This window comes from Leptonychotes weddellii, chromosome 14 (genome assembly GCF_054177405.1).
Source record: "Leptonychotes weddellii isolate Sample4059 chromosome 14, ASM5417740v2, whole genome shotgun sequence".
In the NCBI taxonomy this organism is placed as follows: domain Eukaryota; kingdom Metazoa; phylum Chordata; class Mammalia; order Carnivora; family Phocidae; genus Leptonychotes; species Leptonychotes weddellii.
The window spans coordinates 24,297,104-24,318,641 of record NC_138382.1 but is presented as its reverse complement, the minus strand read 5'-3'; the positions used below and the strand labels follow the sequence as shown (position 1 = coordinate 24,318,641).

The 21,538-nt window shown below is 47.6% G+C and overlaps 1 protein-coding gene and 1 long non-coding RNA gene across 15 annotated transcripts in view; one reads left to right on the top strand and one right to left on the bottom strand.

Annotated features, from left to right (window-relative positions):
* Window positions 1–21,538, bottom strand: part of AOPEP (aminopeptidase O (putative)) — a 335,871-nt gene that overhangs the window by 129,918 nt on the left and 184,415 nt on the right. For 12 of the 14 annotated variants that reach the window (XR_014139966.1, XR_014139965.1, XR_014139968.1 and 9 more), the window contains 2 exons: window positions 18,225–18,414; window positions 14,091–14,197 (listed from right to left, as the gene is read on the bottom strand). The exons of 1 other annotated variant lie outside the window; for it this stretch is intronic. Coding sequence is in view for 7 of the 13 variants with exons in the window: in XM_081802940.1 (XP_081659066.1) it covers window positions 14,091–14,197; window positions 18,225–18,414 (297 nt within the window). In the remaining 6 variants the exon portion in view is untranslated. Of the gene's footprint in view, window positions 1–1,828; window positions 2,799–14,090; window positions 14,198–18,224; window positions 18,415–21,538 lie in introns of those variants that run through there. One more of the 14 variants, XM_081802941.1, reaches the window with a different exon arrangement.
* LOC115944480 (uncharacterized) lies at window positions 4,330–8,901 on the top strand. Its single transcript, XR_004079028.2, has 2 exons — window positions 4,330–4,701; window positions 7,150–8,901. It is a non-coding gene; the product is annotated as an uncharacterized LOC115944480 (long non-coding RNA).

The window sequence follows — 21,538 nt, the reverse complement described above, 5'->3', positions numbered from 1 at the left end:
AAAAAAAAAAAAAAAAAAAACCAACCAACCAACAAATACCTAAATGAATTAGAGGAAACTTAACTGAACTTTACCCAACCGCATGTATCTGGGGATAGATTTAACCTAAGAATATAGGATTCAAGCAGTAAGAGGCTTTCATTATCCTGTTTCCAGTGTTGTAGTCTGGGGGAGAGGGCGAAGGAGAGAGAGGTGCATACGGGCTAAACCTGAGCTGGAATCCTCATAAGCCAGGTTAAAAGGAGCCCCGCATCCTATGCAGGGCTAGGGTGATCATAATGAAACGTGAGCTGTCAGTTGGCCACACACATTCAGAACACAGGAATACAGAGAACCTGGAAATTATGGGAGGCAAAAGGAGAAAAGGTAGCAAGGGAAAACCTTTCTTGTACTTCATCGAACAAAACCCACGACTCTATCCTGGAAAGAGGCAAATGAGACAAGCACCAGCTTCATTTTGTAAGGGGAGGCTAGAAGCACTTTTTGAACACCAACAGCACGCGTGGTGCTGTGTGCCGAGATAGTGGAAGGGTTCGTCTCATGACTCAAAGCGGAGCAGATGGTCTGTGGGAGCTGAGGAAGGACTTTTCCCTGCTGGGCGGAGGATAGCACAGCGCTGGGGACTGGGAGCCACAGGGGGTGGAGCCTTGCCTGGGTTTGCAGCCCAGTACATACCAGGATATAAAACAGGGTAAGTAGTTGGCAGAACAGCTCTCTTCCCAGTCTCGCAGGCAACTGTGTACGACTTAGCTCTTATATTTAACAGGCTGTGCATTAACAGTAAGACCATTCACCACAGCATTGTTTGTAAAAGCAAAAACCTAGAAATCGCCAAAATGTCCAATGGTTAACAGGTAGTTACACAGTTAGTTGCGGAACATTCAAAAAAACCTACATGTGTTGCGAACAGAACAACAATTAGGATTATATTAAGAAAAAAATGGAAGGTAGAGCATGTAGTGGAAACAAATTCACACATACACACACACTCATGCATATGTACTTGTGCTTGAGGGATGCTTCCTAGGTGGGGTGGTGATACCACAGACACTATGGACACATAGATCAGACACTAGGCATCCAACGCTAGAAATGGCTCCTTGGGTCCCCTCTGGTGCCCTGAGGACACCAGCTGCCTCCTGCCATAATTTCATCTGCCATCTCTCCTTCAGACATTGCTACTCAACCCTGCTAAGGCTGAGACAATGTTATAAGATATTACAAAATACCCAATGATTTCCATCAAGCCTTCTTTCTTTAAAAAAATTGAGATATAATTCACATATCATAAAATTCACCATTAAAAAAAAAAGTACAATTCACTGGTTTCAGTATATTCGTAAGGTTGTGTAACCATCACCAGTACCTAACTGCAGAACATTTTCATCACCCCAGAAAGAAGATGCCACACCTACTGGCAGGCACTTTCCATTCTCCCTTCACCCCAGTCCCTGACAACCATTCATCTGCTTCTTGTCTCTACGGTTTTGCCTATTCTGAATATTTCAGATAAATGGAATCATACAGCATGTGGCCTTTGGTGACTGGCTTCTTTCACTTAGCCTAATGTTTTCAAGGTGCCTCCATTTTTGTAGCACGTAACAGTACTTCATTCCCTTTTATGGCTGAATGATACTCCATTGTATGAATAGAACACGTTTTATTGATCCATTCATCTGCTGATGGACATTAGGGTTGTTCCCACCATTGGCTGTTAAGAATAATGCTTCTATGAACATTTGTGGATGTGTTTTTGGGTGAACTTATGTTTTCATTTCTCTTGGGTAAATACCTAGGAGTAGAGTTGCAGGGCTGAATGATAACCATACATGTAACCTTCTGAGGATCTGTCAGACTGCTTTCCAAAGGAGCTGCACCAGTTCACTCCCACCAACAGTGTAGGAGGGTTCTAATTTCTCCAAAACCTTCCTAGCCCTTGTTCTTACTTTTCAGGACACTGTCCTAGTAGGAATGAAGTGATACCTCACTGAAGTTTGGATTTGCATTTCCCTGATGGTAAGTAGTGTCACGTATCTTTTTATGTGCTTATTGGCCATTTGTGTATCTTCTTTGGATAAATGTCTATTTAGATCCTTTGCCCATTTTTTTTCCCTTTGCCCATTTTTCAATTGAGTTATTTGTCTTTTTATTGTTGAACTGTAAGAGTTCTTTATATATCCTGGATACAAGTCCCCTCAGATATATGATTTGCAAATATTTTCTCTCATTCTGTGGGTTGTCTTTTAACTTTCTTGATGGAGCCCTTTGAAACACAAAAGATTTTAATTTTGATGAAGTCCAATTTATTGATTGTTTTCCCCCTTCGGTCACTTGTACTTTAAGAAACTGGTGCCTAATCCAAAGGCCATGAAGACTTATACCCATGATTTTTTTTCTAATAGTTTTATAGTTTCTGCTCTTACATTTAAGTCTTTGATCCATGTTCAGTTAATTTTTGTTTGTGGTATGAAGCAGAAGGTCTAACTTCATTCTTCTGCATGTGGATATCCAGTTGTCCCATGGCCATCTGTTGAAAAGACTATTCTTTCTCTCATCTTGGCACCCTCGTCAAAAACCAACCGACCATAAAAGAAAGAAGAGTTTGTTTCTAGACTCCCAATTTTATTCCATTGGTCTATATGTCTGTATCACACTATGTTGATTACTGTAGCTCTGTGGTAAGTATTGGAATTGAAAAGTGTGAGTCCTCAACCTCTGTTATTCTTCAACATCGTTTTGGCTATTCATTCTGGGTCCCTTGAATTTTCATATGAACTTTAGGATCAGCTTGTCCATGTCTGCAAAAAAAAATAGGCAGCTGAAATTTTGACACTGGTTCCATAGATCAGTATATGGAGTATTGCCATTTTAACAATCTGAAGTCTTCCAATTCATGAACACAAGACTTTTTCCATTTATTTGGTTCTTCTTTAATTTCTTTCAACAATGTTTTGTAGTGTCCAGTATATGTGTTGCACTTCTGTGTTAAATTTATTCCTAAGTATTTAATTATTCTTTATGTTACTGTAAATGAATTTGTTTTCTTAATTTCATTTTCAGATTATTTATAGCTAGGTATAGAAACACAATGGACTTTTGTATATTGATCTTGTACCCTGTAACCTTGCTGAACTTGTTGATTAGTTCTAACAGTTTTTTGCAAGGAGGATTCTTAGGATTTCCTAAGATAACATAATGTTATCTGCAAAAAGAGAGAGTTTTACTTCTTCCTTTCCAACCTGGATGCCTTCTATTTCACTTTCTTGCCTAACTACCTTGGCTAGAACCTCCAGTGCAATCTTGAGCAGAAACATAATCCCTCTTTTTAGCTTTTTCTCTCCTCAACCATTGACATGAAAGAGGAAGAAGCCCCTATAAAACTGCATTTTTAAAAAGATTTTATTTATTTGTCAGAGAGAGCAAGCACAAGCAGGGGGAGCGGCAGAGGGAGAAGCAGGCTCCCTGCTGAGCAAGGAGCCTGATGCGGGACTTGATCCCAGGACCCTGGGATCATGACCTGAGCCGAAGGCAGACACTTAATCGACTGAGCCACCCAGGTGTACCTATAAAACTGCATTTTAGCGTGTAGTAGAAGATTCTTCTTTTGTGTCTTTGCAGCAGGTGCATGCAAATACCTGCATTGTTTTTTTGTCAGCCATTCTGGGTCAAAACTATTGGCCAAAACACAAACGAAATGGCAGTGTCAGGGGGAAGGGTACAGGGAGGACGAGAGTTTTTCTGAATGGGAAACTAACACTCATTAGCCAAGAATGTAATGTATATCATGCTAGGACTGGCTGAGTGAATGAAACGTCCTCAGAGGATGGGCAAAATAAGAGTGAATTATTACAGATCGGTTTATGTATATGAATTATTTTTTAAGGAAAATATTTCACAGGCAAATAGGGTTATAATGAATCAGTGCCACACAGGGCAAGACAGAAGTATGCATATATACTTACAAAATTTATTTTCAGAAGAATTCACAAGGAAACGCTAGCCGTGATTATCTTAGGGTGAAGACTACAATGGTGGGGATGAAATTGTGCACCTTTCTAAACTGTTTGGGTTTTCCTGTTATGTACTTTTAACTAGGCAGTGATTATGAACTGTTTTATTTTTTCTTTATGTTTTTCTAGATTTAAAAAACCCTACCAAATGTAATTGCAAAAATGAAACACCGCGTACAGTAAATATGTAATTAGGGGCCTATCAAGGAGAATTCCATCCCTCCCTTAGAAATACCTGAGTGATGAGTAACCAGGGAATGGTCTAGAAAAATGAACAGGGAGTGTTATTTGAGTTCAAATATTCAGGATATGTCTGTCATCTTTGTTGGGTAGAAGAAGTGAGAACTGAGGGATTCCCTCCAACAGGAAACAGGAACTGAGTGGGCAGTTCGGGGGGACAGAGCTGGCCTTCAGAACAGGAAAGCAGTCTGTTTCTGGCTAGCTGAGAGCCTTCAAGTTTTTCAGAAAATGTTGGCACAGGTACAGCCCCGTCCTGTCACGGAAGGGTAGACGCTGTCCACACAGCTAGCTTGCTAGTGAGTGTGGTTCCAAAAAAGAGAATTAGACAGAAAAAAATGGGGGTGAAGTGGTCCCCAGGCCTGAGAGATGGAGAATGGAGTGTAAGAATCGCTGGATACGCACGGAGAGACCTCAGGAACTCCACAGGCCAGTGTCAGTGGTTGGAACCCAGGTAAGAACTCTCAAAGCCATAGAGGCAAGAATTGCTTTCTTCTTAGGGCTGTGGTCAGATTCTGCACGGAATGCTGGGGAAATTGTACCGAGTGGAGCCAGAGGGGACACCAGCCCGGCCCTAATGTAGAGATTAGACCACAAGTAGGTTCCAGGAAGGTATGAAGATTCCATTTGTCTCAGATGCAGTGCCAAGTTAATTCTTACCTCAAGCTATTAGTTTGAGCATCTTTGTTTAATGTTCAAACTTTTTTTTGGTTTGTTTTTGCTTTTAATCCCATCTTTTCATTTGTAACCAGGCATTCTTGTTTCCCCCACCCCCTCCCTTTTTAAACATCCTCTTAACTTCTTAATACAATTAACTTTTTGAGCATTCTAGCCAATTGCAAGTTTGTCAAGAGGAAAGGTAGGTGTTTCCAGGCTCTGGTGGGTAAAGAGATGGGAGCAGGTTGCCTGTGTGGTCACCAGGGGAGGGTGGCAGCAGTGAAAGAAGAGATAGAAACCAGAATAAACCAGAAGAGAGAGTGGGGCTAGCTGCAGGGGCTGCGTCCTTGTGCCCTCTGTCACCTGTTGGGCAAACATTGACCGGGTGTCAGAGGGTCTAGATGACGGCCCCTAACACGTGTTGAGTATTTACTATAGGATGAACCATTGGAAATTGACAATACTGAGCCATTTTTAGATCCACCAAAATGTCAATTCTCTGTGATTCAACCCAATACATGTATTCTGATTTATATGTATTCATCACAGTACCCCCCCCCACTCACCTATAAAGTAGAAACTACTGTGTTTATATTCCCATGTTATAATGAGCAGACCAAAGCTCATTGTGCTTGTGTAACTCTCTAAAGGTCACACAGCAAGTTGAGGAGTCAGGATGGGACTCAAATCCAGCCACTCTGGCTTCCAAGCTTACTCTCTAAACCCTAGACTACTCTCCTGGCTTGAGACCTGAAGACCAACAAGCTCTGGAGAGAGCCCAGGCCTACATTCTCAGACGGTTTTTCTCTAAAATGAGGCAGGACAGACCAGGCTTTGGCCAAGCAGGAACTGGGACTGTTGCCCTTCACTCTGTTAAAGTCATAACAGACTTCACAAAGCCCACATATTCAACCACTTCCTTTACTGGGTCAATCCTTATCTGCGATCAGAGAAAGCTTTACATCATATTATTAGAAGCCTTCTTTGAAGCTGTATTGACACTTCAACCAGTTTTGAATAGCGCCAAATGAGCAACTTAGAGCCTCAGGCCAATCAGAAAGAGCATCTCAAACTCTTCTAAACCCAGGTGTGGGTTCCTGAAATGGCCACCCAATTCCATCTGGCTTCTAGATAGACTCTGTCTCTCTGATCAAGTGTGATCTCACAGGCTGGGTAATCTTCCCAGAACTCCCATTTTCATTATGTCATTCCTGGAACAGAAAATAGCTCCCCAGTGCCTGGATGGTCACATGCAAACTCTTGAAACTGACCTCTAAGGAACTCCATTACTTAGCCTGTCCTTCCCTGGCCCCCTTCGTTCTCACAGGTCCTGATGGCTATCCTCCCCAGGAAGCTCATTCTCACCTAATGCCCATTTCCACAATTAATCTACTGTTTATGCCTGCCAGGCTTTGCTCCTTGAATTCCCTTCCTTCCAGCCTTTCCCAGTCTCGATGCTAGCCCTTCTTAACCATCCCAGCTCAAACCTCACACCTTGCCAGCGGCCCTTTCTAGCCAAGCCTACCAATAGTAACCTCTCAGGCCTTAGAACTCTGAGGATGCAGCCTAGGGTTTTTCTATCTACTGTGTTGAGACCAGTATTTCAACTCTATGTAAATAAGATAGAAAGAACCTCAGGAACACAGACTGTGTCCTCTATGACATTCGTTTCTTCAACATTTATCAAGTACCCATTCAGTGCCCAACCCTTTGGTATACAGAGGTAAAAAAAAAAAAGACACAGTCCCTAGGTTCAAAAGGCTTATGACCCAGAAGAAAGATGCATTAGGTTAGACCATGTGAAACTGCTGTTTCTATAGGTTAAAAATGGTCAAATATTGGCAATATAACGTGGCTCATTCTAAATATAATTATCAAATAACATAGTAAGATCAGGGATAGAGATACAACCAGAGCATTTGGGGGTAAAGAGGAGGGTCATGCACTTATCTTGTCAGGGGAGAGCCTGAGACTTCTGGAACACAGTGATATCTGTGCTGAATCGTGACGATCTGGAGTCGTGTGACAAGGGGAGGCTATTCTAATAGAGACAACATGAAGACAAGGCAAGGAGGTAAGAAAGAACAGGTAGACAGTAGATGTCATGGGCTGCATTCTATTTCTCCAAAATTTTTATGTTGAAGCCCTAACCCTCAGTACCTCAGAAGGTGACTCCATTTAGAGACAGGGCCTTTAAATAGCTAGGTCAGTTAAAATGAGGCATTTGGTCGGTTCCCTTTACCAGACGAGGCAATTCGGACATACAAAGAGACACCAGGAGTGCAGACAAGCAGAGGAGGGACTGTGCGAGGACTCAGCGAGAAGGGGCTACCTGCAAGCCAAGGAGAGACGCTGCAGAAGAAGCCAAACCTGTTGACACCTCGATCTTGGACTTTCAGCCTCCAGGGGCGGGGGAAGTCCATTTGCACATACTGGTCTGTGGTAGTCTGTTATGGCAGCCCCGGCAAACTGATGCCGTAGGGTTGGGTATGAACCGAGTGAGGCAGCTAGATGCCGAAGCAAAGGATGGGAAGAGAAGAGACTGTCCCAACAGGCAGGACAGCTGGTGTGCGGCACTGTGCCTATGTTAAGGACCCTGAGCTTTTTCCCGGAGGCGAAGGGAAGCTTTGGGAGAGTTTTAAGCAAGGAGGTGGCAGAATCAGAAGGTGTTTCAAGGAGAGCTCCCCAGCGGCGACGAGGAAGGTGGATTTGATGAGACAGAAAGATCAAGTCGGAGGCTGTTGGATTGGTACCAGCGAGTTATTAATGGGACTCACATCCAGGGAGACAGCAGTACCATGAATGGAGAAGGACCCAGCTGAGAATACTTACGAGGAAAGTTCATAGTGCCGGCTGAAACCCTCCCAGGGCAAGGAGTGGAGAGGAGGAGGAATTGGAAGGCCCCCACTTTTGGCCTGGGACAAGCGTGGGAACGTGAGCCACCACGGATGAGCTCACTGCCATAGGAGACGAGCAGATGGGGCCCAGGGAGTGGGGTTACCAGTGAGAGGCCTGTAGGGCCACCAGGAAGACAGGATGTCAAATGGGTCGCTAAGCAGTTGCCTCTGATCTTTGAGGGAGAGTGGAGCCAGCCTGTAGATGTGGGAGCCTCCAGCAAAGAGGGGAGGTATGGCCAGCGGTGCCCACGCCACTCACAATCCATGGGGCCCTTTTATCATCCGTGTGCACATCAACTCCTGGCATGCTCTCCATGACTCTTGGTCAGATGTGGCTCTTGGGTGGCCCAAGCCTGTTTTGCCTGCAAACACAAGAGTCGGAAGTACCTGGGAACATCCATCTATCGAAGCAATGGGGACACATGCAGGGGTGTGTCCACAGTCTGGGCCATACCCCTGCAGGGACAACTCTGAGACTGACCCACACCACCTTCCAGGGCCATCCTATGGGACTTGACTTGATATCATAGCACCCTGGCTTGGCCTCCTCCCCCTCTCTTTGCTTCTACTTCCTGTCCTGGGCATACTTCCTAATAAATCTCTTACACATGAATCTTGTCTCAGGGTCTGCTTTGGGGGAATCCTACCCATGACAGGGGGTGTAGATGAGACCACTCCAGGAGGATGTGCGGCAAAGAGCGGAGCCCCCAAGGGAACACCAGCTCTGAAGAGGCAGGCGAAGAGAAGAGCCTGAAGAAGATGGAGGAGGGACAGCAGAGGGGCACCGGAGAGCCAGAAAAAAGAGAGGCAAAGGGGCTGCCAGGAAAGCCAGGTGACAGAGATTCCCAGAACGAAGACTTGTCAATAGTACCAAACAAAGCAGAGGAGTTCCAATAATATAAAGACTGGGGGCGCCTGGGTGGCTCAGTCGTTAGGCGTCTGCCTTCGGCTCGGGTCATGATCCCAGGGTCCTGGGATCAAGCCCCGCATCGGGCTCCCTGCTCCATGGGAGGCCTGCTTCTCCCTCTCCCACTCCCCCTGCTTGTGTTCCCTCTCTCGCTGTGTCTCTCTCAAATAAATAAAATCTTTAAAAAAAAAAATATATATATATATATATATATATATATAAAGACTAGAATATGTTTACAGAATCTGGTGATCAGAAGGGCAAAATGACCTCAGGAAAAAAATAGTTTCCCTAGATTCATGACGTTGGCCCACAGTCCCAAGTGATGGGAACTTCATTCTCCCTTCATAAATGGATCCTCCCTTCCCTTCTTCCTCATGGGCAGAAAACCTCACTTGGATATACGTAAGTTCTAGATTTACGTCAATGCACACACATTTTCGCTGCCCCCTCTGGAACTAGAAATGTGTCTTTAGTTGTACTGAGACTGACAGGTTGGCTCTCAGGCCTCTGAGAGATCAGAGAGATGTGGATGTTGATGCGTTGATAGAACTGAAGGAAGAACATGGCTGATGGCGTCGGTTTTCCCTGGGGGACAGGAGGCAAGAGAAGGAAGGGAGAGCGGGGAAGGGGGGAAGGTCTGGACTAGATACTGAAGGCCACGGGGAAGGGAGCTGCCCAGGGGAGAGGGAAAGGATTTGTTCCCAGCCTGTGGGGCCACTGGAGCCCGAAGCAGGCACGCTGGGAGTCTCAGGCCCCAGCATGGAGGAGTAGCGGAGGCTGAGCCTCTGGGTGGAGGTGGGTGTATGGCAGAGACAAAGGACTCTCAAAGGAGGGGCACTTTTCCATGAGGCAGGTTTGGGTGGCTGCGAGTGGATGAGTTCCCACATGTGGGTGGGAAAAGACCGCTGTGTTCTTCAAGGATCAGAAATAAAAATTTTGAGAAAAACTTCAGAGGTGAAAACTTCATGCATACTAGAGGTGCACATGTAGACTAATTTCAAAAGTCTTGTTTAACTTTTTTAAGATTTTATTTATTTATTTGAGAGAGCAGGGGGGTGGGGGGAGCAGGGAGAGAGAGAGAAGCAGGTTCCCCACCGAGCAGGGAGCCTGACATGGGGCTCGATCCCCGGGCCCTGAGATCATGACCTGAGCTGAAGGTTAAGTGTCTGCCTTCAACGCTTAACCTACTGAGCCACTCAGGTGCCCCTCAGTAGAGCTTTAAACAAGCCATCTGAGCCACCCCTAAAAGGCTTATTGTTTTAAGTGGAACACACAGTGTTAGGCATCGTGCAGACTCACAGAGCCTGTGGCATGCACATCTCCTTGTGGCTATGGAGGGTTGCATACTTGGGGCTTCTCCCTATTAGTATGGGCTGTCTTTGTGACCAGGGAATGAGGCATTTATGAGGAAGGTAGGAGAAGATATCCTCGTTTCTCCGGAATTCTACCGTTTGTGGAGACAGCAGCTAGGAGAAAGAGCCACATCAGATTCTGCGCCTGTCAGCGCCTCCTCAACATGATATATTTTCACGTTTTTCTCAGCACAAGCTTGACTTTAACAATGAATCCAGAAAAGAGGAGAAGTGATAATAAATCACAAACAATAAAAACCAACAGAGATTTCTTCTGACCCCACCACCGTAGCTCTTCCATCCTGTAGGCCTGTCAGAGGAAAGCTAACTAACACTGAGTAAAGCACTTTAGAGAGAGAACGCAGGAACCCAGCAGTGCCCCAGGGACCAGAGGCACGGAGCCTTGCAGAAGGCCCTTCGCATCTTCCTTGGCAAGAGTCACGACTGCTGCAAGGTCAAGGGTGGGGTGGGGGTGGAAACAACAGGAGAGCGGAGTGGTGGCGGCCAGGCAGAGTAGGACAGCAGTAAGATCAGCTTCGTCTGGTGCACAGTTGTGCCCAGAGTCGGTGGACAGGTGAGGGAGAGTCTGAGGAGAGCCACTGGGGTCTGGTCTATGGGAAAAGCATCTTTAATAATTAACAAATGAGAAAAGGCGTGGAGTCAGTAATGTGACCCCTAACCTTTTGAGCAAATTGCCATGCCTCAAGAGTCTGCAGCCAAATTACAGGCTTCCCAGCCAAGGAAGGCTGAGAAGGAAAACACAGGAACCGTTGTAACCAAATGAATCTCACAACCAAGTCAATCCAGGACACATCTGATGAGAGCCATGTTCAACACTGGATGTATGGAAGACACGACTGGAAAATGGTTCTTGTAAATGACTAAAATTAGCAAGCCAGAACCAAACGCAATTTTAGTTTTTCTCTTCTCACTTTGTTAATACTCCAATATCTATAATCAACACAATGTTGAATTTTTTTCCTGATAGCCACCGAAATAATCAGACACATTCACTCATGTGTAAGAAGACAAAGATACTTGGTCCAAGGATACTTTTTTTTTTAACCCTGACCTTCATATCCTTCCACTGTTCAAGATACCTGCAGTGGTTTTTGGGTTTGGTTTAGTTTGGTTTGGTTTGGTTTTAATGCAACTAAATGCTATATGGAGTTCCTTGAAGGCAGAGAGAAAGCGTATAGGGAAAAGAAGGTCGTTTCCATCCCTGGATTCTAATCTCTGTTCTGCTCTGTATCAGCTGTATGCTGCTGGACCCCTTAATACCTCTTTCTGAGCCGTGAGTCCTCTAAGTGAAGATGCTGAATAGCCAGCAGGAGGGGTGGGGACTGGCAGCAGAGCACAAGGAAATCCAGGAGAGTGTGACACAGAAGCCAAGAGAAGAAAGTGTTTTTAGAAGGAGGGAGTGGTCAACCATGTTGAAAGCAGCTGCAAAGATGAGTGAGAGAAGCTTCCATTTCATCTGCACCACCGAGGAACGCGGAACATATCAAGACACAAACCAAGACTTCTAAATTGTTCTTGGTCCATCATTTCAAGGCCATGGGCTATCTTGAAAGGGAGGGGGAAAAAAAGAGCATCTTTGATTACTGTCTTGTTTTAAGCGACTTCTTTCCCAAGGTCTTATTTGCATATTAAACCAAAATAAAATCTGAGAACAAATTTTTATAACTGATGTTTTTTTTCTTTCACTTTCAGTAATTTCTAGGCTCTCTGTGCCCATTTAAGGGAGAATTCTAAAGGATGGGAGTAAACTAAACCTTGACTATATAATTTGGGGCAGGTTCAGAAACATTTCCTCTTCATTGTAAGCGCATCTGATAACAATAGATTCCATACTGATGTGCAATAAATCTTTCGAATGCAGTCATTTCATGGTTAGCCTAAATTTAGGCAAACACAATTTCTGAATATTAAGAAAAAGAAAAACAAATGCCATAATAAGCTTTCCAGCACAAGGGTCTAAAAATAGTGTATTTCTTCTCCCAGCTCTACACACACAGGAAAAGCTCTTGGCCATCAGAGGCTGGTTGATCACAGCTCCACCGAGTCCAGAGAGAAGGCTCTCCTCACATGCGTACTGACTTCCCCGTGTGAGGCTGGCCTGCTTATGAACTGGGAGCACATTTCATTAACTAATGTTCATTATGACGCCCCACGCCCTCGCCATACCGACTTCCCAAGCTCCTCCGCTGGCCCCCCACCTTCCTCCGACCTCTTCCCTCACTTTCCTCTCTCCCTGGTGATTTCAGTGTGCTCAGACTCGTCAGTATTTATAGACTGAATGTTCCAATCTTTCCAGTGAGCTGCTGACTTGTAGACCCCACTAAGTTCTCGATATCAAGTATCTGTTTGACATCCCAAACTTAACATATACAAGACTGGGATTTTTACTTTTCCTTCCGATGTCTTGCTGTCTCACCAAATGGCCTCACCATCTACCTAGTGGCTCAAGTCAAAAGCCTGGAATTATTCTGGACACTCTCATCTCCCTCTTCTCCATACTCGATGACCAAAGACCCGCCAGCCCCACCACCTGGACATGTCTCAGATGGGTCTGCCACAGCCGCCACCAGGACCTCTTGCATATGGACGACTGCAAGGTTCTAACCCTCCCCTTCCCATCCCTCAGCGGCCTGCAGTCCATCCCCCAGCAGCCCGAGCAGCCCTGAAAACACAAGACAGATCAGGATCCTTCCCTGCTACAAGCCTTGGGGCGCCTTCCATTGCACTTCGGCCTAAGGCTCGCTGGCCAGACTCCTGCCTGCCTCCCTCTGCCCATCTGGCCACACCGCCCTCCTTTCTGTTCAAGTACCAGCCTGCCAAGCCCTTTCCTGCTTCAGGGCCTTTGTAGTCCTCAGAGACACCTTCCGTTCGCGCCACTTCTCACCATCTGGAACCCTGTGAAGGCAACAGGGTCCCGCTATGTGGAAGCTCCGTGAGAGCAGGGACGTTGTCCACCTCCGTCGTATAGCCATCCCACTGGCTGAGGGCAGAGGGGTGCAGAGAGCGGTGCTGGGTGGGGAATGCGGGGCTCCTTGCTCTGGATTTCCTACACAACCCATGAGTTAGCGGACGTAGAGGTTTCGTATGCGAGAACGAGGGACTTCTTCGTGGGAAGAGTGGCCACACCCCAGGCGGCCATGCTGCACAAAAGCACCAGCCAGCCTCCCTGGGGGGGCGGGGGGGCATTTAAAAACAAACAACCTAACAGGTTCAGACTGGCTTCTGCCCAAAGGTCAACTGGCCTTGTCATCAAACTGGGGGGCCACCGCTGGATGGCTGTCTTCCCACCTGTCTGACGGCTGTAGTGAAGAGGAGGCAGGATGAAAGCTTCTGTGGTCATAGCAATCGCAGTATTCCTGGGGCCTAGGCTTGGGCTTGCCGATAAACAACTATTTAGAGAAATGAAGAAAACGAGCAAAGCAGAGAGGGGCAAAAACGGAAAAATGGCAAGAAGTAATCCTACAAGTAAGCGCTGCAAGACACACGTGGACACCACCCTGTGGGAGCTCGGAGTAGAATCTCCCCCAGGCACAGGCGTGGCCTCCTGCTGGGAGAACCCCAAACAAAAGGCCCCACTGACACTGACATCTGTTCCTGCTAAACACTTAGGAAGCAATATTTTCCTGAAAGTTTGTTGTTATTGTTTTTTTAATTTTGGCTTTAAAGGGTTACTGTCTGTCAAGCTACCAAACCCCCACCTTGTCCAAGTCCTCAGCCACCACACAAAGTGACTATTAGAACTTCAAACAAAGAATCTGGTCCTGGAAATGGCCTTGTGTTCGTTTTTTCCTGAACAGAGACACCAGGAAAGCGTCAGAAGGCAAATCTAAGCCCAAGCCCTGAGAGACTTCAAACATAACAATCACATTCCTGGGAGGATGAGTGACCTAACCCAGTTTGATTTAAAAAGGAAACACAGCAGATTTAATAGATGGCCAGGATGCGTCTTGAAGGAAAGGAGGGGGAAGCAGAGGATGAGGGGGAAAGAGATCTCAGGGTGCTTTACCTCAACACCTGCATCTCCTCGGGGGAGTTCCGCACCTCGTCCTGGAGGCGACACCAGCGCAGACAAGCCTTCAGCTCCTGCTGCTCCTGGGCCTCGTGGGGGGCCAGCTGCTTGGGCCACAGACACACAAACACATGTGCACAAAACACAGTCACTGTTGTCCTCACGCGGGGTCACAGCCGCCCGACAGGGCAGCTTGCTCAGTTTCAGGGTGACCGTACAGATGGCCTCCCCGCGGTGCCTGGCACCCCATCAGAAAAGCCAGAGGGCCAAAGGGGTCTGGTAGGTCCTCACACGAAGACCCAGCCGCTCACTCTCCTGCTGGTGATGGAGCTGGGCCTGGCTGTCTGGAACCCACCCCTCACACACCCTGGGGCCTAGAAAGAGCAGGCTTCCTTAGAGGGCTGTTTCCACTCGGATTCCATCCAGCCCTTTCCTGCTTTGTCTTTCGGCACCGGGTGGGGAAGGTCCCCTCCATTTACCTCCTACTTTTCCCAGCCCTCAGTTTGGTTAAGGGCTGTTTACAGTGGAGCCTGCTAATGCAGCCCAGATGATTCTGTTTGCATAGAAGCAGAAAGAGTGTACTGCCTGGATTCACTCTGGGGGAGGGGGACGCCATCACACCCTGCCCTGCTGGTGAGAACGGGCTACTGCCACTGGGCTCACAAGGCCCCACGACTCAAGTCTCTGTAAGGGAGGGCAGCAGAACATCGGCCTGGAAGGGAAATGTCAGTACCAACAGGCACTTCTGGAAATGAAAGATCCTTAAGAGTGGATTCAACAGGTATTTACTGAGTCTCTGCCAGACCCTGGGTACACTATGGACACAGCCTATAAGAACACTAGCCATCAGAGGTTAAGGAAGAACCTAGATGCCTTCTGGCCATCCAGGTGAGTCCCTGAGGAGGTGGTGGGGCCCACACTGGTCCCCAGAGAAAGCAGGAGTCAGCCCAGGGAGGAGGAATTTCAGGAAGAGGGAAAGCATGTGTAAGGTTCAAGGGGCCTGGAAAGAGCGTGATGATGTGTTTAGAGAACGGTGAGGGATGTAGTCGGGCGGGGAGCACGCTATCACCTGGGCAGAGACAGAGGTGCCAAGTAGCCAGCAAAGGCCAGATGAGCCACAGGTTCTGTGTGCCCTCTTGATAAGGACCGAATCATGAGTGGAAAATTCATGTTGAAGCCCTAACCCCCAATGTGACTGTATTTGGAGATGGGACCTTTAAGGTGGCAATTAAGATTGATGAGGTTATTAGGGGTGGGCCCTGGTCCAATAGGCCGGGTGTCCTTAACAAGAAAAGGGAGAGACACCAGGGCTCTCTCTCTACATGTGCACAGAGGAAAAGCCACGGGAGAACACAGAGAGGAGGTGGCCGCCACCAAGCCAGGGAAGAAAGGTGTCACCGGATTCCAAGCCTGTCAGCACCTTGATCTTGGACTTCCAGCCTTCAGAACTATGAGAAAACAAGTGTTGTTTAAGCCTCCCGGGCTGTGGTATTGTGTTATGGCAGCCTGAGCTAAGACACCTGTGAAGGAGGTTAGACTTTATCCAGGTTGATGACAAGTTACATGATGCAATCTTGCAACTAACTGAATTCCCTATTCCCTGCGGAACGCCGCTCCAAGTGGAATGCCCCTCTCTGTCTCCTTGTTCAGTGGTTTCCCCCTCCCTCACTTTGCCATGCTCGCTAACGTTCAGTGATGCAGAGCACAGTCTGTCTGGGCTGCCAAGTGGCCGATGTGCGTCACCCCCTCTTCCCTGGCGGCATCTGCCACTGACCATGTGAGCTGGCCCACACTCTCCTGCCCCAAAGAGCCCCTCTCCTGCTCGGAAGGTCTGCCATCAGGGACCAACAGCAGCTCAGTCTCGCCCTTTAAGGAAGGGGCTAGAGGGATCGACACTCTCTGGAAAGGTTTCCAAGCTTTGTGCTGGTATCCAGAATGGCCACTTTGCTTCAGACCAAAGGGCTTTCACATATTGAAGAGATCCTGCCCCCTTTAGGGTCTTTAGACCCTGAAGTATAGTGCGGTGGGTTGTCCCCTATGCTAGGTTAAGGGAAAGGCAGGGACAGAGAAATCTCAACTCCTACTTTACCTTTGAGGCCCATGTCAGAAGTCACCTTCTCCAGGAAGACTTTCTGGATCTGCTCAGGCCTGACCTCTCCCACCTCTGACCTCACACAATATTTGGTATTTACCTCTCTCTTCTAACTTATTTTCTTCTTCCTTCTACTGTGTGCTTTTCTTATCTTCACAGTTAAACTATGACCTCTTTCAGAGCAGGGCTGGGTCTCACTCATCCTTTTATCCCTACAGGTCTAGCACAGAATGGACACACTGAAGGTACGTCAGCTGTGGGATGAGGCCAGACCGGCTTCATGCCTCTGTTAGTGGAGATGGACATATTCAGGGCAGTAAGAGGCAGGACGTAAGCAATGAGACTCAGGACTGACATTCTGGAAATATGGGCAGGGGCCAAGGCGACGGAGGAGTGCTTTTTGTGGATACGGGAGATAAAGGACAGGGAGATCATCGTTAGATGCCTGAAATATACTCACAATTACCAAGAACAGCACAAATCTGTCTCAGGACAGAAGCACCCCAGAGAAGGGATGATGATAGAGGCCCATTTATACTGGCCTATTTAACCCTTGCTGAATGCCTACTGTGCATCAGTCAGGTGGAGGAAAATACAAAGAGAAAAAGAAGAGAAAAAGAGAACTGGCATTTCCTGCATGAGCTCCATGTGTCATTCATAATTATCCCATTCACCGTGCCAGTTTGCACATTCTTATATGTATTTTCAAATGAGGAAACTGAGGGTCAGGGAGGCTATGCAACCTACCTACACTTACAGAGCTGGTCAACAGCAGGGCTGGGATTCCCTGCCCGGTCCGACTCCAAACCCCGCCACCCTGCCCAAATCTGCCACGTGGCCTCTCTTCACTGTGTGGCAGGGGACACAGATGTGCACGCTGCTGGCCAAGGTGCAGAGGGCGTGGGAGGGTGAATAAGCTGCAGCTCCACTTTGAAAGAGACCACAGTCTAGTTGTGAGGATAGGAGGAAGAAGAAAGAAGTGAGGAAAAAGAGGTAAGTACCAAATACCATGGGAGTTCAAAGCTTCTAGAAGAGTGAGTACTGTGAGTGGAATGATCAGTCTGGGCTATCCAGAGAAGGTGACCTTGAGCTGGTTAGTGAAAAATAAACAGGATTTCAACAGGCAGAAGGAGCTCAAACAAAAGCATATAGGTATGCACAAACTTGAGGATTTCAGAAAATGTTAACTAGTCCAGTGTGTAAGGGGTGGGGATGGCAGGGAAAAGAGTGACCAAATATTAGGGGGTGAAAAATAAGCAGGAGGCAGTTTAGCTGCCATATCCTCATTAGAGCCGGCAGTCAGTGCTTTAAAGTAGAGGTTGTAAGCTGGGAGCGTGCTGCCCATACCTCTGGGTATATTAGTTGGCATAGGATTTTTTTAAATTACTAAATTTCATATAAAAATCCAGATTTAGAACTTCCTTTTAAACCACCAGGAGTCCAGGCTCCACTGAGCCCTCCCGCCGACCCAGCCATGCTTGGTCCGAGCTGAGGGGAGGTTGCCAGCTTGTCTCAGCCCTAAGCACGCCCTAACCTACGACACCAGCCACTTTATTCTTCGTTACTTGCCAGCAGACATCTGAGATTATGCCTCCAGATGTAAATTTTCATCTTATTAGAAAAAAAAAAACCCAACCCAAACCAAACACAAGTCAGTGTCACCACAACCATAATAACCACAGGGGAGTGCTTGAGCATGCCACGGCGTGACCTTCTCTTCTAGTCTTTGCTCAAATGTCCACCATCAGAGAGGCCTTCTCGTGGTGCCTTCTAAAACTGAGCTTCCCCGCCACTCTCTGTCCGGCCTCCCCTGCCTTCATAGTGCTCACCACCTGACATGGTAGGGATGCGTTTGTCTGCTTCGCTGTCCTCTGTCCTATCCCCACAGGGAGAACCCCCCGGGGCTCAGGGCCTCTCCCCTCTCCCCAGCATCCAGCACAGTCCTAGCGTGCAAGAAGCCCTCTCCGGATCTGTGGAATGAACAGATGAACAGAATCTGACTCCGGGTCGGGAAATGCTTAGGGTCACTGTAAACCTACCTGCTGCGCTTCAGCCCAGAACACGTCTTCCAAGTGAGTGGCGAACCCTTCACTCAGCCACTCCTCCGTCCAGTCCCGGGCCCCGATGGCTAGGCCAAACCAGGCGTGAGCGATTTCATGGCAGAGCCGGGTCCCACAGAGATGGCTCGCTCCTGTCAAGACGCTCTGAGAGAGGAAGATGATGTGTGGGCTGTGGATAATGGGGGAGAAAACACACGGGAGTCTTGTTAGAGCCTGCCCTCACGGCTGCCCCATGGGGCGGCTTTCTTAGCCTGGCGAGCCTGTTATTATCATGTGCATGCTAGATCATGACCGATAGGCTTGCAGCTTAGATGCTTTCAGAAATAAATAAAGTGGCAGTTTACGTTTCTGGCAGTGGTTCAGGTGGCCGTTTGTGCCAAGCAGTTGTCTCCGTCATCCAACGGCTATTACCTGTAATGAGTAACCAGCCCCAAAGTTTTATACCGAAGAAATGACAAGGCAATGGAAGCATTTACTCTGAAATCTGGACTGTAAAAGAAAAGCAGGTGTGAGAATGTGAAGCCCATGCTGTCAAGAGAGTGATCAAAGAAGCCCCTTCAGCCAAAAATCCGAGCAGCTTACACACAAATTGAGAAGTCATGCAGAAGGACAGGAAAAGCCGAGAAGAATGGGACCAAAATTTTCCATTGCAGACTGGGGCTGGCTACGGAGTGAACACACTAACAGGTGTCATGGATGGGCAAGGTTTCCCAGAGACTCAGAAAGGCCCAGTCTCCGTAAGGCAAAGCTTTTCAAAGGTCTCATCTCCTCCCTGTAGATGCTTATACACTCACTGACATAACAAAATTGGGCAGGGGGCGGGGTGGAGGTAACCACCCAGGTGTGCAAACGGCCCCAGGGCTGGCACCAGCTGGGGAGATTTATCTAATCTCATTTTCCATACCTTGTTTTAAAGCCCCAAATACCATGATTAGAATTGCATAGAAGTGGGAGAAAGGGAGGCTGAAAACAAGAGGCGGAGAGCAAACCTCCCGTGCGTCCCCCTTCCACATTGCTCATTGATCCAGGACTTGTTTACAGTTTTATTAAATGAAGAATTTGCTCTTAAAAAAAAAGCAAAAACAAACCCAAAACCCTCTCCTCCATCAATTGAACGTGAACAGTTGTGAAAGCTCCCAAATTAAGAAACCATCCACACTGGTTCCTTCCTTCAGAAGCCATTTGTTTGCTCTCGCGTGGGCTCAGCACAAGCCAGGGCCGCGCGCGGATCTGTCCTCCGCCCCCAGGGCCACCAGTAGAGAAAGCCCCACCTGTACTTCCCTTGCACAACATCGCCCATTCAGCCCAGAGAGCTCAACTGAAATCGCGGGAGCCACGTGTGCCAAAATAGACAGCTTTCATGTGAAATAATAACAGGGCAGGCACGCAAATGAAAAGCGTCTGCCAGGCTCTCAGCAGAGTCCACCAGAAACCCCAGGAATTAAAAGTGCACTCGGGGCATTTAGGACACGGGGGTGCTTGCGGGGGGGGGGGGGGGGGCCGGCGCCAACAGTAGCTCAGAGCACTCAGAAAACAAAAAAAGGAGGCAGGAAAGAGGGAAGGACGGGAGGGAGGAACGGAGAGGCACAGGAGCTAACCTCCTTCTCACGGAGAAAGTAAAGCCCCGCGGAGAAGACAAACTGCGAAACCTGGCATTTTCAAGTCAATGACCCCTTGCTCTGGCATGTGTAGCGCTACAAAGAAAAGCCACAGAAATGTACCAAGTAAATAACATTCCAGACATACTGCTGGCAGCACTTCACCCTTTTGGCTAAAACAAAACAGAAGTAACTGCAGGCCTTGTAAACAGGCTCCAAGACGTGCCTGCGTCGGAAGGGTCTGCGGGCCAGAGACACAGACGGTGTGCACACAGCGACAGGGACGGGACGGCTGACCCGTCCGCTCAACCCAGGGAGGTTACACAAGCTGATGACTGAAATCACAGCCAGACTGGTCACGAAGAAAAAGCCTGCCGTGTCCGCGGTGACCGCTCGCTGTTCTGTCCAGTGTGGAAGCCTAGCCAAGGCCCATTTATGCAAATATCAAAGTCTAGAGAGCCTGAAGGAATGCACGAAAGCAGCTGCGTGGGGGGCGGGGGGTGGCTGTGCGTTTTCCTGCCCTTTAATCTTTTCCCTCCAAAGGCCTTTGTTGTCTCCACCAGACCTCCTTCCCCACCTGCCAGGACGCCACCAGGCCAGGCCCCAGTGAGTCTTGGCTGGGCTCAGGACGGACCGACATTGCTGGAATGCTACACTCCCACTACCCATCCCCAGTCCCTTCTTCCTAGCCGGGAATAAATGTACTTCCTACTGTCCTCTGAGAAAGATCAAAGCTTAAATGTCCTCCTGGGTCAGAAGGAAGGGCGTTTCACTTGATATAAGGGACCCTATTATCAGTGGAAAACACGACCTTCTCCCTGAAAAGCAATTTTCCAGTTGAGAATCAGACCCTAAATCCTCCTGCAGTGGAGTCCGCCCTCTGAGGTTGGGTTTTACCTGTGGGCTACTCTGGGGTCGTATTTCCCTATGAAGGAAATGGTTTCCTTCTTAAAACTAAATGAAAAACAGGGAGTCAGGTTTTGATAACCTTTCTTGAGGGTTGTTAAAATTCTGACATAAAAGAACCAATAGAATTTACTTTTAAGGAGAATTTCCTCCTCTCCTTTCGACCCTAAAAGTCAGGATTTCTCCTGTCAAGTAGGATTTTTTACACTGCTTTTTTTCAACAGCGAGTGGGGAAAAGTATAATGCTCTTAAGCTCACTTCAAGGAGTAATATTAAACACTCTACAGGGGCGCCTGGGTGGCTCAGTCGTTAAGCGTCTGCCTTCGGCTCAGGTCATGATCCCAGGGTCCTGGGATCTAGCCCCGCATCGGGCTCTCTGCTCAGTGGAATGCCTGCTTCTCCTTCTCCCACTCCCCCTGCTTGTGTTCCTTCTCTCGCTGTGTCTCTCTCTGTCAAATAAATAAATAAAATCTTAAAAAAAAAAAAACACTCTACCAACAGATAATCTACTTCCTGCCCACCTTCAAGATAGAATGGATATTTAGAATTTTCTACTTCTACCTTAACCTTGATTTATAAGTTTCACCCCTGGGTTCCTCACACATTCCCGCGTTCTCAGAGCCTTATTCATGGTCCCAATCAGCCAGCAGGTCATCCGTCTTCGCTCTGACAAGGCCCATTGGAAAACAGGTTTTCTTGTTTTCCCCTGAAAGGGCCTGTGTCAGCTGCCTCTACAAATGCCAAATTGTCGATTCATCATTGCAGAGGATGGAACATAATCACTTCAAT